Raw genomic sequence first — 17791 nt, forward strand, 5'->3', positions numbered from 1 at the left:
ATGTTGATCGCGTTTCCTATCGCTAAATGGGTTCACCCTGGTTCTTCATACAAGTCAATGATATTTCATATATATCTGGGATGTAGGATGCCTGGAAGATTTGTATTGCTTGAAAATGAGGCAAGTTGTTGCATAGTGTCTGAAGTAGTGACTTGTAAGAAAATGACAAGGCGATCAAAATGTCCACATTGGTGTCTCCCCCCCCCCCCCCCCCGGTCTGTTAAATCATCTCGACGGCACATTGTCAATAGATCAACTTTAAATAGTTTGGGTTGTGCAAGAAAACTTTCTTTGAGGCAAGCATTCCACACATACTTGGTTTCAGACAAATCCTGGCTAGTGACTTGCCTCTGTGTAGGATGATGGCGACTAATAAAGGTCTGGTGGACAGTTTTTTGTGGAAAGGTTTTATTCAAGCAACAATATATAGGTCCAATTCATTCTTCATACTCGGCGTGACGTTATCAAATGGATCGGCTAGCTTTAGCCCTAAGGGGCACAACTCCGCTCATACTCTCTTCGCGCCGCCATATTGGATGCCGTCTTTGTTAGTTTTCTTCATTGCACTCTTGTTCTTTTTGCGTATTTCACTGTGTATGCAGACAAAATGAAGAAAACTGTGCATGCATGAGTCCAAAGGGGATCTGCCTTTTTAACACAACAGCACAACATAAAAAGTAAAGCAAGAATACATTATTATATTCATTTATTTATTCTTTATCTCAAATTACCATGCAGACAGTGCACCAAAATTCACAAGATAAAGCTCTCAAGACGGGCAAATGAGGTACAATGCAGCTCAGGTAACTACTGCAAAGTATAATTTTCAAAGCATCCTATCACAGTGTTCACTCTAAAGGCACAACCGATGGACAATTGTTGATTAGCGCACTGCACACAGCAAAAAATAACCAGTTATAATCGTCTTCTCCGCTCAGTAACTTCCTTCCAGTTGTCACCCTGATGGTAAACAACTTTAGGGATCCTAAAGTGACTGACTGCAGTTTTTGGCCACACAATGTGTCATTTTCACTTTTGGCGAGTCGCCACCCAACGCTCAAGCACTGTCAGAGATCGTGCAAGGCATCCAACATGGCGGCGGATGACCAATTCGAGAGTTACGACCCGTGATTCTCATACCGCGCGCGCCGAGTAGAAATGCTGTTGTTAACTTGAGTTTCTGCAATGGGCCTACTATACCAGCACGACTGCAACACAAATAAGTATATTCAGATGAAAGACCTTTATACAAGAAAGATGATAAAACTGCAGAACAAACCATTTTCTATGAGCCACAGCTAAAGCAATGGACAACTTAAAAGCACCCTACATCTCGGTCAAAGAAAGCTTGTTTGAATTCTCAGCAAAGCACTATTTTGAAGTAGTTTCCACACTCGCAGACATGAGAATTGCCTGTGGATCAGCACTTTTCTCTATTTTGAAGCCTTTTTTCTCTCCAAATCTTGGGATGTTTTCAGTGCAATTCTGACCTGTCGTTTTAACCTGCTGACACTGCGAGGCAATTTTCCTTGTTTCTATGAGGACAGTAAAATCTGAGTTGAACTAAGTGCATACACAAAAGTAAACTTGATGAATGACCAAACAAACTTCCAACTTTCATCAATACTCTGCCTCTTTTTGAAATGACTACTAAGTAGCAGGAAAGTTGGTAGATTATTGATGTAAGGTCAGTTGTTTGTTATATAATGATGCAGTAATTTTTGTATGAAGAAAATTGAACAGATCTTTTAATGCCCTGGAAGAAACTAGTGCTGATATTTTCCCTCTAATTAATTGAAACAAATTCCCATGGTTCTTGCAATGGCCTTGATTCATAACACGTTAATTTACAAACTTGTACATGTGTATATATAATTATTTACATGAACCAACATCCATTACATTCACAAACTCGGTCCCTTCTGACTCGCTCTTCTGCAGGCAAAGCAAAAATAAAGGATGTCTCGGCGAAGTATTAAAGGTCCTTGTCTACATTTTTATACCGAAATCGCCATTTGACCATTTAAATGCAGAGTCTATTATCTACAAATATCAACAATACACCCCCTTTCGATCAGGAAAGACAAGCCAGTGTAGCCGTTTGAAAATTCATTGTAGTATTCCAGCGTAGGTACTCGGAGTAGGATATCCTTATTTGGAAAATGCCAAGCGCAAAACTCCTCAAATCCCGTGCATTAAAAACAAGTCGCGTAAGGCGAAAATACAATATTTAGTCAAGTAGCTGTCGAACTCACAGAATGAAACTGAACGCAATGCCATTTTTTTAGCAAGACCGTATACTCGTAGCATCGTCAGTCCACCGCTCATGGCAAAGGCAGTGAAATTGACAAGAAGAGCGGTGTAGTAGTTGCGCTAAGAGAGATAGCACGCTTTTCTGTACCTCTCTTTGTTTTAACTTTCTGAGCGTGTTTTTAATCGAAACATATCATATCTATATGTTTTTGGAATCAGGAACCGACAAGGAATAAGATGAAAGTGTTTTTTAAATTGATTTGGACAATTTCATTTTGATAATAATTTTTATATATTTAATTTTCAGAGCTTGTTTTTAATCAGAATATAACATATTTATATGTTTTTGGAATCAGCAAATGATGGAGAATAAGATAAATGTAAATTTGGATCGTTTTATAAATTTTTTTTTTTTTTAAATTTTCCGATTTTTAATGACCAAAGTCATTAATCAATTTTTAAGCCACCAAGCTGAAATGCAATACCGAAGTCCGGGCTTCGTCGAAGATTACTTGACCAAAATTTCAACCAATTTGGTTGAAAAATGAGGGCGTGACAGTGCCGCCTCAACTTTCACGAAAAGCCGGATATGACGTCATCAAAGACATTTATCAAAAAAATGAAAAAAACGTTCGGGGATTTCATACCCAGGAACTCTCATGTCAAATGTCAAAGATCGGTCCAGTAGTTTAGTCTGAATCGCTCTACACACACACACAGACAGACACAGACACACGCACATACACCACGACCCTCGTTTCGATTCCCCCTCGACCACCTTTAAATAATAAATATACATTACTTCATGTCAAGCAATTTTGATTTAACTTCAGATCTTTTGGGCATGATTGACACCACATAGTTTTAAGTTTTTACAAGGTTACAACTGAAAAATAAGCTGCTTCTAAAAAGAATTACAAAAGCAAAAAAAGGCACCTGACGTGAGGACAATATTGTCAAAAACATATATTGTCGTGGACTCTTGGTGTGACTTCAAAGGACAAAACTGATTATTTTTATTGTGAAAAAGTATTTATATTTAGTTCTGTTATGCATATAAAGCTGAAAGAATGTTAAATAATGTATTGTCAGTCATATTTAAGAGAATATGTGTTATGGATAATGATTTACTTCGTCTAAAGCACGAAACAACAAAATCGCCAAAGTTCCACGACAACATCAATATCAAATGCAATTGAATTATAAAACCGTCACATTCGTATGCACTTTGATGCACCAGTCACAGATCCTCACTATTATTGTCCCAATTCAAGAATATGACTATACAGAATTATGGATCCTCTTGATTTAACGAGCACAGTACTTCATTCAAGACATGCAGCAACTCTTGTTTTTTTCACTTGCCGACTCGGCAAAATGACTGTACAGAATTATGGAACCTCTCGATATAATGCACACACTGCTTTATTCAAGACAATGCAGCAACTTTTGTTTTTTTTCACTCTCTGACTTGGCAAAATGACTACAGAATTATGGAACACTGATTTATTCAAGACAATGCAGTAACTTGTTTTTTTCACTCTCTGACTTGGCAAAATGACTGTACAGTATTATGGAACCTCTTGATATAATGCGCACACCGCTTCATTCAAGACATGCAGCAACTCTTGTTTTATGCACTCGCTGACTCAGCAAAATGACTGTACACAATTATGGAACCTCTTGATATAACATGCACACTACTTCATTCAAGACACTCTTTGGTTAATTCACTCACTATCTCGGCAAAATGACTACAGTATAATGGAACCTGTCGATAACACGCCACACGACTTCATTCAGGACATTGCAGCCACTCTTGGTTTATGCACTCGCCGACTCGGCGAAACGAACCTCTACATATAAGGGCACACTTCTTCATTCAAGACACTCTTCGTTTATTCACTCTCTGGCTCAGGTTTGCGCTCGGTGATCCAGGCGAGGTAAGTGTTCCATCCCAATGCTATGAAGTTCACAAACAACACCCTGAAAACCAAATCAAGAATCAAAACTGTAGCACATACACAATTTATTTGACTGCAAAAGTGGGACCCGCTTTTTACGACCTCCAAAATTCTCAGAAAATCAGGTCTTAAGGAGGGAGTCTTAAAATGCACATAATTATCAGAAAATCAGGTCTTAAGAAGGAGGGAGTCTTAAAATGCACATAATTATATGTATATTCATTCAAGCATTCATGTACAGAACTTACTTCTAGTACAGTGAAACTCCCCTTTTAAGACCTTGAAAAATCTGAAAAAATAAGGTCTTGAAAAGGAGGGAGTCTTAAACTGGAGGTAAACTTACAGAGGTTATGAACAGAACATCTGACGGGCGCTGCGGCGGGGTGGTAAGACGTCGGCCTCTTAATCGGAAGGTCGAGGGTTCGAATCCCGGTCGCGGCCGCCTGGTGGGTTAAGTGTGGAGATTTTTCCGATCTCCCAGGTCAACTTATGTGCAGACCTGCTAGTGGCTTATCCCCCTTCGTGTGTACATGCAAGCACAAGACCAAGTGCGCACGGAAAAGATCCTGTAATCCATGTCAGAGTTCGGTGGGTTATAGAAACACGAAAATATCCAGCATGCTTCCTCCGAAAGCGGCGTATGGCTGCCTTAATGGGGGGGTAAAAACGGTCATACACGTAAAATTCCACTCGTGCCACAAAAAAAACCACGAGTGTACGTGGGAGTTTCAGCCCACGAACGCAGAAGAAGAAGAACAGAACATCTGGAAAAAAATAATGTCTTGAAAATTAGGGAGTCTTAAACTGGAGGTAAACTTACAGAGGTTATGAACAGAACATCTGGAAAAAAATAAGGTCTTAACACAGAGGTTCCACTGTATCTTAAGTATGTTCACACCTAGCAAGACATTCAAGCTTTGATTCAGCCAAGAACAAAAAAAAATAGACTGGTTACAGTCAAATGATAATACAATTATTGTTGGTAAGTTTCTCTTTTCACACAAATAACATCCCTTGATAAGGGTGTCCCCATTGCCAAGACATGAAGTTCCTCTTTTGTCCTATTGTCTGCATGTGAATAGTCATGTGTGTGTTTTCGTCTTGGTTTTTGGAACGTTTTAAAAAAGGTTTGAATTGAATTGTTTCCTACCCCTTGCAATATTGACTCTGTTTTTACTGTGCAAACTTCTGTACCAACCAGAACTAGAAAAGACAAAGGAGTGCTTCTGTCTGAATTTCCTCCCTTCAAAAATAACAGTTTGTGTGTTAGTTCTGAGAAATCTAGTTATATTGTCAGTGTCACTGAGTGTTTTATAACCCACCGACCTCTGACATGGATGACAGGATCTTTTCTGTGCGCACTTGGTCTTATGTTTGAGTGTACACACGAAGGGGGATAAGGCACTTGCAGGTCTGCACATAAGTTGACCTGGGAGATCGGAAAAATCTCCACCCTCAACCCACCAGGCGGCCGCGGCCGGGATTTGAACTCACGACCTTCCGATTGGGATGCTGATGTCTTGGTGAGTTGAATTTTCAGAGAGAGAGACTGTGCTTTGAAATGCTACAAAATAACAGTCGACTACAACACTCACCTGTGCTGGAGCGGCATAAAGAAGAAATTTATTGTCTGTGCTGCAGGCCAGATCTGCAATAATGATAACAATAATAACAAGAAATTCCTACGAGGTAGGAAAAACACCCCCGTCAAAGGGAAATAACCTTCTCAGTTGGTGGCAGTGACTGAGTGAGAATGGTTATTTCCCTTTGACCATGAAGATGTCCCTGTATAAGTCCTTGTATAATTTTAATCCACCAATAACTCCCTAACCGTGTGTTTGACTGGTCCCAATTTTTGTAAGGACCGTCTCAGGAATGTATAGAACCTGTTCACCAAGTTTGGTGACGATCGGTCCGTTCATTCTTGAGATCTATATGCGAACACAAACAAACAAACAAACAAACAAACAAACACATCGAGCGAAACCTATACACACCCCTATACCGGGGGTGTAATGATATTTCTAGAGCGAATATATCCAGGGTTTAACCCTGCTATGAGCGTTTTACAATCATTGGAAAATATACATACTAAAAACAGTTAATTGTTTACATCTCATTCACACAGATTTTTCGTCAAAAATGTGAGAGGACCAACTACAGGTACAATTTATCCGACATGGACTGGACACTGTAATAATACCTTATGATTAAACACACACCAAATGTTCATACATTAAAAAATACCAATGGCTATCACAACACAATATTTCTCATAACTGATGTCTGATACATATATAATTCTTACTGATACTTCTATACTGTTTATCTTACGCATATGTACAATTGATGGTTAAACACGTTTTGTTAAGGAGGAGCATGCTTGCGCGTGTGTGCTGTTGTGGGTTTTGTGTGGGGAATGTATGCGGGCGTGCGTGAGCGTGTGTGTGACTGAGATTGCAAGCGATGTTTGGAAGGGCGTGTATGGATTGATTGTACTCTGGCCAAAACATGTCCCTAGTGTACTGCACATGGTTGAAATAAAGTCTTATGTCTTATGTCTCTTATGTCTTACCTTGTAATTGTTCAGCATAATTGTCAAGTAGTCCTGAAAAAAAGAGAATACTGCAGTGATAATTTGGTACATAAGCAGCACTTGAAAGTGAAAAATTTAAATGGATAAAAGATGCATTACATCAACATTCAAAATGATGAATCAACAAACATTTTGGCATGACAAGAAGGACTGGAAAATATTTAATTGGACAGATGTTAGTATGCAGTAATCTCATGAGTTATCAACTACACATCTCACAATGGCTTGCTAGATGATGTTCAGAAATAACTGGGTTTTTGAAAGAGTGAATAATCGTGCTTTTATTAAGGAAAACTTTTCCGCGTTACATAATAGCCTAGTCGAAGGGCGAGTCATGTAAACAAGGAGCCCATGTGGAAAGTTTGCCTCAAAGCAGGAGTATTCAGTCTTCATAATCCATACAAACCCGAGTTATTTCGGGAGTACATCTATCAAGTAGGGAGACAACTGAGACCAAACGAGGACGGCCATACCAATACTTGAACAGTTTATGATTCTGCATCAAATAGCTGTCAAGAGTAAACACTGGCCTCAAACTGGATGAAAATGGACATATCGTTGTGGAATTTTGGCGTAACTCGATTTTTGGCGATTTAGATGTTTTTGTGCTTTAGACTAAGTAAATCCTTCTCCATGAGAAATTATTATTATTATTATGGAAAGCTTATATAGCGCGAACCACAACTGTGCTCTCCGCGCTTTACATATTAATTTCTGCCGTTTGAAATGGAATTTTTTACAGACAGACAGACAAACAGACATTTTTTTTTTACACACAATATATAACGCATTCACATCGACCAGCAAACTTCAAGCCTATTAGGCGAACATTCACCTTTCACGGCCTATTATTCCAAGTCAAACGGGTATTTGGTGGACATTTTTATCTATGCCTATACAATTTTGCCAGGAAAGACCCTTTTGTCAATTGTGGGATCTTTAACGTGCACACCCCAATGTAGTGTACACGAAGGGACCTCGGTTTTTCGTCTCATCCGAAAGACTAGCACTTGAACCCACCAAGGTTAGGAAAGGGGGGAGAAAATTGCGGCCACGGCTGTTCCCAGCTTGTGTTTTAGTGTGAGTTAAAAATTGCCCAGCAGAGGGAATAGCTTGGCTACCAGCAGCTGCAGCCAGCACACTGTTAAGCTCGCTTGCCTGTTATACACAAGTGCTTCCGTGCTATACTGGGAGATTGGCCTGCTCAGAGCACAGCACAGAGAGAGCTAGCTGCTGTGTAATCTCTGCTGTGGGGAGAGAATGGGTGCTAAAAATAGCCTGCAGCTAAAGTAGCAGTAATGAAGCCCTGTGGACAGCTGTGCGGCCTGACCCAGGGTCGAACACGCAACCTCTCGCTTTCGAGCGCAAGTGCGTTACCACTCGGCCACCCAGTCCACATATCTAAAATACGATGGACAAACCATGTTTTACGATTCTTGTATCTTTCTATCCATACCAGGTACAAATATAAACACTATTTAATAATAAAAATAATCAGTTTCGGCCTTCTGTTCAAAATCTGTCTAAAATGAGTTCTGCCCAAATTCTATGACAACGTCAATAATTATGATACTTGTGAAATGCTTGGCCATGCATTAAAGGTACAGTTCTCCCCTTGATGACAGTTCTGCTCTGTATCTCAGATATTCTCAGGTTTGTGCTTGCGACAAGATCATCCCTCCCACTTGCACACATACATGCACCAAGAATCAACACCATGACAGCTTCCTGCACACAGTTGGAATTTTTATTTTCGATTTAATTTTGCACGCTGACATTAGTGGCTTAAAACAAAGAAGAAGTAACAACAACAATTGTCAATTCACACTTTGCACAAAAAGCACCCAAGTTGTAGATTTATTTGTATGTGTCCAAGTGGAGGGATGATCTTATTCTATGTGAAAGCCTGGCTAACTCTATTATTCTATGTGAAAGCCTGGCTAACTCTTTTCTGTGTGAAAGCCTGGCTCACTCTATTCTGTGTGAAAGCCTGGCTCATTCTATTCTGTGTGAAAGCCTGGCTAACTCTATTCTGTGTAAAAGCCTGGCTAACTCTATTCTATGTGAAAGCCTGGCTAACTCCTGCTAACTCTATTCTGTGTGAAAGCCTGGCTAACTCTATTCTATGTGAAAGCCTGGCTGACGCTATTCTATGTGAAAGCCTGGCTCACTCTATTCTATGTGAAAGCCTGGCTAACTCTATTCTATGTGAAAGCCTGGCTAACTCACAGACAGCGTGTTGAATTGTTTACACGGGAAGGACTGTGTCTTTAATCTTAGAGGAGATGTATATATACGGGAAATAACTCAGTTGGTAGCGTCGCTTGCTTCAAAACCAGTTGTCGCTATTAGCGTGGATTCGATCCCCATATTTGGCGAGGGATTTGTTTCCCAGAGTCAACTTTGTGCAGACTTTTCTCGGTGTCCGAACACCCCCGTGTGCACACATGCGCACGATATAGAACCCAAGTTCACAGTGAGAGTCTCAGGGCTTGGAAACATGACTACACGCATGCAGGAAAACGAGGGAAAAAAAAAAGGTTAGCGCATGTATATTATATAAAACCAAAGTTCACAACGAAAGTCTCAGGGCTTGGAAACATGAATACACGCATGCATAAATATGGAGAGAAAAAAGGGCCGAATTTGTTTGAAGGTAACCTCACAGAACTATATAAAATCTTATCCTTACCCTCTTCATGGAGTCTTTGATTTGCTGCCTGCTGTCTCCGCGCAGAGCCCCGATGCCCACAACGAACGTAGCCAGCACAACAGGGGCGCCCACCGTCTGAAACATAGGCAGCTTTTACTACATGTACTATTAGCATCAAGGTGATAGACGTTACAAGACCTGCCAACCCTTGTGAAACCTCAAGTGTAACAATTTAGATTTTTTGGGTAAAAAAGATGTATAATACTAAGATGAATACTATGTAGAAAGTGAGTGAAAATGATTTGTGGTTTGGCATAACTGCGTAGCAACTTCTCTCAAAATGTAGCATGCTACATTGAGAGCTTAATAGTTGGCAGCTCTGCATTACAAAAACAACCCACCCAGAATAGTTATCAGCTGCTTGTTCTTTTAAATGTTGGATTTATCAAGGTGAAACGAGGGTGGTAGCAATAGTTTTCAGTTGGCGACGCAAAAGGCTCACAGGTTACTGCCTTTCAGTGGCCAGAGCATTAGCAACATGCAGCCATACAATTGGGCAAATCCGTTTTTTTTTTTTTTGTATGGCCATGTTGGGTTTGATGCGTGCATGCCTGGTTTTCTCCTGTAGATGGGTGTCGGCACAGAAGGTCTGCCCGCTGTCCTCAGCCAGCATGCTCCGTCTTCATGGCAGCTCAAATTTTTTATCGAGGTTCTCTCCTCTAGATCCGCCGTGTTTCGCCTAGGGGCTTGCGCTGCCTAGTTGATAGGGTCACCTCGTAGAGGATGTGGTCATAGACCACGCACGGTCGGTCTTGGGATAGGGAAACGTTATGCTAGTCCGGAGGGATTACGCCACAATGGCCACCTTGCGAAGACCCAGGGTCCTAGACTAGGGAGGTCCAAGGGGGAGCACCGGAAGGGCTACCCCTCTACCTGCACCTCCAACACAATCCCTTCCCCTGGTAGCTTCATCCCCAAGGAGGAAACAGAGCTACCTGCAACACCCCATTGGGCAAATTAATGTACTGCAAGTGGTGCTCACTCCATAAAAATGGTGTGATGTGTTTGGTCTGTTCAATGTCATTAGAAGTCCAGTGATGCCTTGAGAGCGTATTGAACATGATTTTATAGCAATGTGAAATGTGTTTATAATGCTATTATTGGATTTTTCTCACAGCATAAGAATAAGAATAAGAATACTTTATTATCTCATAGAGAAATTCAGGCGTGGTACATAACAATAGTACAAACAAGACATTGATTTTACATAAAACATATAGCACTATATAACAGGGCAGGTTATTGAAACACCTTCCACATACCTCTCTGGACATTCCTTGCATTGTTCTTACGCATTCAGACATGAACACATCCATGTCTCATTTACACATCGCACACATGGACATTCTTATACGCTCAACTTACCCATTCACACATGGACATTCCACCACGCTCCACTTACACATTCTTATACGCTCCACTTACACATTCACACATGGGCATTCTTATATGCTCCACTCCCACATGGACATTCGACTACGCCCACTTACACGTTCACACATGGACATCTTTTAAAGCACTGCGCTTACATGCTCGCACACCTGCGCGTATAACGAACTATGGCTAAACATCATTGCAAAATATCATAGCATACAATATATCAGAAAATATACGGTTGTACATAAAACCAATACATACATGTACATTACTACTGATTGCACTGGCAGAAGAGGGGCTGGGTCGGGTATGTGGATGTGTTTACATGTTGCTAAGGGTGATGGATTTGGGGATGAAGCTGTTTTGCAGCCGGAGTGTCCTAGCTTTGTGCGTGCGAAGTCTACGGCCAGAGGGAAGGAGTTCATAGAGGTGGGCAAGGACATGGGACCTATCTGAAGCTATCCGCCTACTCTTTCTCACCACACGCTTTTCAAACAGGGACTCCACACTTGCTTGCTGCCTGCCAATTACCTTGCTACTGACATTCACCATTCGCACTAAGACATTCCTGTTCTTCACACTCAGACCTCCATACCAGGCCACAAAACCGAAAGTGATGACAGACTCAATGAAAGAGCGGTAGAAAGTTTGGAGGATAGAAGGGTTCACATTCAACTTCCTAAGTTTCTGAAGGCAGTAGATGCGTGACTGACATTTTTTGTGTATGAGGGTGGTGTTTGCATTGAAGGACAGCTTATCATCGATAACTGTGCCAAGATACTTATATTCAGTCACACGCTCAACAGTCACACCATCAATCATCAGGTCAGGGACAGGGGCAGGGTTTCTTCTAAAATCTATCAGAAGTTCTTTGGTCTTTGTCACATTTAGGTCTAAAAAGTTGTCTTTACACCAGGCGTTGAAACGTTCTACTTCTGCAAAGTAAGTTGCGTCACTATTGGAGAGATCTTCTAGCGCTGTATCATCTGAATATTTGATAAGAAGGGTGGAGTCAGTGCCACTGCAGTCGTTAGTGTAGAGTGTGAACAACACAGGGGAGATAACTGTACCCTGTGGAGAGCCTATGGAGGTGGACCTAAGGGAAGAGAGAGCTGTCTGAAAGCGGACTGACTGGGTTCTGTTAACGAGAAAGTTGATAATCCACAGGATAAGCCTTGGAGTCACGCTGAAGCGGAGAAGTTTCTGGGCCATGAGGCAGGGTTGGATAGTGTTGAAGGCAGAAGAGAAGTCTATGAAAAGAATGCGTACAAAAGAGCCAGGTTTTTCTAAGTGTGTGTATGCGTTGTGTAAGAGTGTGAGTGTGGCGTCATCTGTGCATCTGTTCTGCTTGTATGCAAACTGGAAGGGATCCTGATGGGGCTTGACCTGATGGAGCAGTCTAAAGAGGACAATGCGCTCAAAGCACTTCATAACAATAGAGGTGAGAGCTACAGGGCGATAGTCATTCAGGGTTTTGGGCTTGTTGTTCTTGGGGACAGGGCAGATCGTAGAGTTTTTCCAGAGTCTGGGCACAGTGCAATCTTTCAGAGACCAACTACTGTAAACAAACGGCTAAAAACAACGGACAACTGACAGGCACATGATCTCAAAACACGTCCACCGATGTTATCAGGACCAACTGCTTTCTTTACATTCAACTTGCTAAAAACCTTCTCAACATTCTTGCCTTGAATTTCAAAGTCCTCCTCATCACCTGCCATATCTACCTTAAGCTGGGAAGTCACGCTGTCTAAATCATCCTTCAAATCATCTTTCTCGAATCTACAATAGAACTCGTTTAATTTCTCAGAAAATTCAACCTGTTCTTTCATCGGCATGCTATTGCTACTGGATTTTGATTTGGCCTGTCCTGACAAAGTTTTAAGTCCTTTCCATGCGTCTGCTAAGCTACCTGATTCAAACTGTGACTCTACTTTCTCTTTGTACTGTCTCTTCGCTTCCAAAATTTCTTTCCTCAACTTGTTCTGTACTACTTTCCTTTCTACTCTATCTCCAGTCTGAAATGCTACCTTTTTCTCGTTGAGTGTGGCTTTGAGAGACTTTGAAATCCAAGGTTTGTTGTTGGGGTACAATTTCACTGTCTTAGATGGGACAATCATATCCTCACAAAAATTGACATAGTCAGAAATCACTTCAGTAGCTTCGTCTACACTACCACTAGAGTCAAGAAACATGTCCCAGTCTGTACACTCAAAACATCCCTGCAACTGCTCTACGCTATCCTGAGACCACACCTTAACTGACTTCTTCACTACGGGTTCTGTCTGAATTTTGGGTTTGTAGGCTGGGACAAGAAATACACTATTGTGGTCTGAGTTACCTACGGGAGGGAGAGCAAACGATCGGTAGGCCTTGGGGACGTTTCCATACACTAAGTCTATTGTCTTGTTCTTGCGGGTAGGGACAGTCACGTACTGGTGGAAAGTCGGTAGGTTCGTGCGTAAGTCACAGTCGTTAAAGTCACCTGCAATAAAGTTTGGGGCGTCAGGGGAGATAAGCTGCAACTCTCTGATCACATCTGCTATTTGGGCTGAGGCGTGGGAGGGGTTGGAGTGAGGGGGAGTGTAGATGACCGTAACAAAAATCTGACCAAACTCGCGGGGGAGATAACGGGGCCTAAAAGACACAGACAGTAAATCTAAATCCCGTGTGTTGAGCTGCTTTCTAACCGTTACGCTTGACTTGCTACACCACCGTTCATTGACATATAGGCCCACCCCACCACCCCACCGTTTCCCGCTAATCTTGCTGTCTCTATCTGTTCTAAAAGGCGTACCAAAACCTTCAATCGCAACACTGTCATCACTCACATCCTCATTCCACCAGGTTTCAGAAAAGCACATCAGACACGTATTCTTGTACTCGCTTGTCAATCGCACATTCGCTACCAGTTCCTCAAAGTTCATGTTGTCACTCTTGGGTCGGATAGATCGCACATTCGCCATGATCATCGATGGTAGTGGGGGACAGTTCTTGTTTTTTCTCAGTCGTCTCATCACACCGCCTCTCTTTCCTCTCTTTCTCTTTTTCACACTGTTCTGACACTCGTCGTTCAACACAGTTCTCTTCATCTCGTCAGGCAAGTCATACACACTGTCACTCAGACTCAAAGCTTCCAACAACAACAATGATTCGCGTGTGTACTGAACCGTACTACGCATCGTGCCACCGCCGCCATCTTGGTCAGTGAGACCGGCCACACCAACACACTTGAGCACGGAAAGGCACGCCAACACAGTCACAAACCTTCTGAAAATATCCACAGTCTTCATCTTGCAACATTCACACAGCACTCTGCCATACACAGAAATGAAGAATCACAGGGAAAACAGGGTAAATCCACGAGAAATGACAGAGACAATGTACCACAGCGTCGCCCGATGCAGAGCGCCACATACCCCTTGGACCTTATCGGGGTGCTCTGTGATGATAGTGTCTACCAACCTTACTCATAACGTGGAACCTTCAATTTAAGTCCCCCCCCAAAATGAGAACATCAGGAGGGGGTCTTATCATGGTGGTTATCCAGTTGGCCGCTGTCAGCGTGAGTTCGTCCCTACGTTCGGCGAGAGATTTATTTCTCAGAGTCAACTTTGTGTGCAGACTCTCCTCGGTGTCCGAACACCCCCGTGTGTACACGCAAGCACAAGACCAAGTGCGCACGAAAAAGATCCTGGAATTCATGTCAGAGTTCGGTGGGTTATAGAAACACGAAAATACCCAGCATGCTTCCTCCGAAAGCGGAGTATGGCTGCCTAAATGGCGGGGTAAAAACGGTCATACACGTAAAAGCCGTGGGAGTTTCAGCCCATGAACGAAAAAAAAAAAAAAAAAAAAAAAAACAATCATGGTGGTACAGATGTTATGGACAGAAACTATGGTGAGAATAAAAATCAAGTTGCGTAAGGCGAAATAACAACATTTAGTCAAGTAGCTGTCGAACGCACAGAATGAAACTGAACGCACTGCTTTTTTCACCAAGACCACATACTCGTAGTTTCGTCAGTCCACCGCTCGTGGCAAAGGCAGTGAAATCGACAAGCCATGTAGAATAGTGCAGTACTAGTGGTCGCGCTGAGCAGGATAACACGCTTTTCTGTATGTCTATTCTTTTTAGCTTACTGAGTTTGTTTTTAATCCAAACATATCATATCTATATGTTTTTGGAATCAGGAACCGACAAGGAATAAGATGAAATTGTTTTTAAAGCGATTTCGGAAAATTAATTTTAATCATAATTTTCATATTTTTAATTTTCAGAGCTTGTTTGTAATCCAAATATAACATATGTATATGTTTTTGGAATCAGAAAATGACAAAGAATAAGATGAAATTATTTTTGGATCGTTTAAAAAACAAATTATTTTAATTACAAGTTTCCAACTCATTAATTAGTTTTTAAGCCACCAAGCTGAAATGCAATACCAAAGTCCGGCCTTCGTCGAAGATTGTTTTGCCAAAATTTCAATCAATTTGATTGAAAAATGAGGGTGTGACAGTGCCGCCTCAACTTTTGCAATAAGCCGGATATGACGTCATCAAAGGTATTTATCGAAAAAACGTCCGGGGATATCATTCCCAGGAACTCTCATGTCAAATTTCATAAAGATCGGTCCAGTAGTTTAGTCTGAATCGCTCTACACACACACACGCACAGACAGACACACACACACCATGACCCTCGTCTCGATTCCCCCTCTATGTTAAAACATTTAGTCAAAACTTGACTAAATGTAACAAGGTACATGTACAGTAGAACCCATCCACCCCTTTAAACCTCAAACAATCTGAGAAACCCAGGTCTTAAAAAGAGGTAAATTTACAGAGGTTGTGAACAGAATGTCTGTAAAATGAAGTTCTTAAAAAGGAGGAAGTCTTAAATTGGGGAGTCTTAAAACCGGGGTTCCGCTGTACTTCCATTGTACCTACCTGGTCAGTGACCAACATTTTGAGCGAAGCGTATCTTGTCCCATGATACATTTTGTGCAGTGCCAGGTACCAGAACCGCAGCATGGGACCCTGCAATGTACAGCAAACACACTCCTCACTTGTGCTTGTACCTCAATTCACAACTAAAAAGCAACGAATGAAAAGAACTCTCTTGCCTCTTCACAAAACGATAAAACATGTGCACATGCACACAGGCGCGCACACACACACGCACTTCTTCTTCTTCTTCTTTCTTGATGTGGACTGGGTTCATCCGAACGTCTGTAGTCCAGCGGCGGAGTACTGAGTAATTGGTTACTGGTGGTGGGTGACCCAATAACTCCGAGAAGATGATTAAAAGTATAAAACTATTTACACGAAGAGCTGCAGGGTTACTGTGTCAGCGAGGCAAGTCCGTGGGTACGACCCAGACCAGCTTGGAAGGACTCCAGTGAAGGAGCAACTGTTGTCTTAGGGTCGAGCTTGTTCCACTGACGCAGTGTTCGGGGGAAAAAGGAGTTGAAGAGAACAGGATGGGATGCCCTCTCCTGGAACAGTCTCTGGGCTCCTCTGGTGCGGCTGTCGCCAGAGGTGTAGAACTCGGCCTTGTTGATGTCGACTATGCCGTTGTTGATCTTGTAGAGCATAGTGAGGCGGTTGGCGAGTCTTCTGTCGGCGAGTGGTTCCCATTGGAGGGTCTTCAGCATGCTGGTCACACAGCCTGGGGTCCGATCGCTGTAGTTGTTGTGGACGCACATTTGCTTACATCCTCTCTCTCTTCCCCTACAAACCCATCCCCGCCCCATTGTTTATCTTGCAATGCAATAACAAAATCGGCATTCATATAGACTAACTGACAGATATATTATACAGACTGACAGACAGACAAATGCACACACATGCACATTTGCTTACATTCTCTCTCTTCCCTTACAAACCCATCCCAACCCCAATTATCTTGCAATAATAAAATCACATTCATACAGACCTAATGACAAGATATAATATACCAACTGACAGACAGACACACACACACAAACGCACGCGCACACAAAAAACACGAACAAAATCACACACGTACACACACACACACACACAAGTAGTAGCTAGGTATGTGCCTGTTTGACTGATTTTGCCTCAAAAGGCGATTCTTGTGCATCGGGCATTCGGCCACATGTATGAAGAATATTGTCATGTACGTAAACTCCAGGGACCTATATTTCTAATATAGGTCTATGGTAAACGCATACTCTGTAAACATGTCTGAAACGTACAGTTAACACTCACCATGACGCAGAATCCGAGAACAAAAAATCTCCCCGATCGTACAGTGTCATACTTCTTGATCGTGTTGCCTTCTATAGCCAGCTGGCTGATTGCATCTCCTGCTGCCATCAGTGTTCCTGTGCATTTGATAAAATTAGGGATGAAATTCAAATAAGAAAATACAATCTGAAAGTGAAAGTGAAACGCAATCTTACACATAAATTATGGGGTGACATACCATATTAAGTGCTTCTGTAGTGCATGGTACTATTGGTAGCAGTGGCGTAGGTTTCATATTGGATATCATTGTGCGCGCACGTGCATGCATGTGCCCGAGAGCACGTGTGTATGTGCATGTGTGTGCGCGTGTGTGTCTGTCCGTACGCGCGCGTGCACATGCACAATACCATTGATTATTCGAGTGTAGTCTTTACCTGTGGTAGAACACATCGTAGAGATTGGATATTTGTCCAACACACGAAGGTAGCTCCGCCACAGCCCTGCCATGATTTTTGCTGCCTCTCAAACTGACCACTGTTCGAATGTGAAAGGGCAGCTGTCTCGCCTTTGCCTGTCAAAGGCGTTGATGTGCACAAAGTTAAAGATAAGACAGCGACGCAGTTTTCATGTCAGCATGGTACCCCGCCATCTTTGGGAAGCACTGAGGGAGGT

At 42.1% G+C, this 17791-nt stretch overlaps 1 protein-coding gene across 2 annotated transcripts; it reads right to left on the reverse strand.

The window, feature by feature from the left end:
- Positions 1-689: 689 nt before the first annotated feature.
- On the reverse strand, positions 690-17791 carry LOC138979696 (mitochondrial inner membrane protein Mpv17-like). 2 transcript variants are annotated; one of them, XM_070352430.1, is made up of 8 exons: positions 17554-17791; positions 17141-17256; positions 15854-15943; positions 9506-9601; positions 6793-6825; positions 5813-5865; positions 4108-4239; positions 690-1208 (listed from the first exon to the last, which is right to left on the reverse strand). In XM_070352430.1, exons 1-7 carry the CDS (start codon positions 17624-17626, stop codon positions 4152-4154), a joined length of 549 nt encoding a protein of 182 aa, XP_070208531.1. In that variant the 5' UTR covers positions 17627-17791; the 3' UTR covers positions 690-1208; positions 4108-4151. The 2 variants fall into 2 exon arrangements, with proteins under 2 accessions (XP_070208531.1, XP_070208530.1); XM_070352429.1 differs by having other exon boundaries at positions 690-4239.

Source organism: Littorina saxatilis, linkage group LG11 (assembly GCF_037325665.1).
Source record: "Littorina saxatilis isolate snail1 linkage group LG11, US_GU_Lsax_2.0, whole genome shotgun sequence".
Lineage (NCBI taxonomy): Eukaryota > Metazoa > Mollusca > Gastropoda > Littorinimorpha > Littorinidae > Littorina > Littorina saxatilis.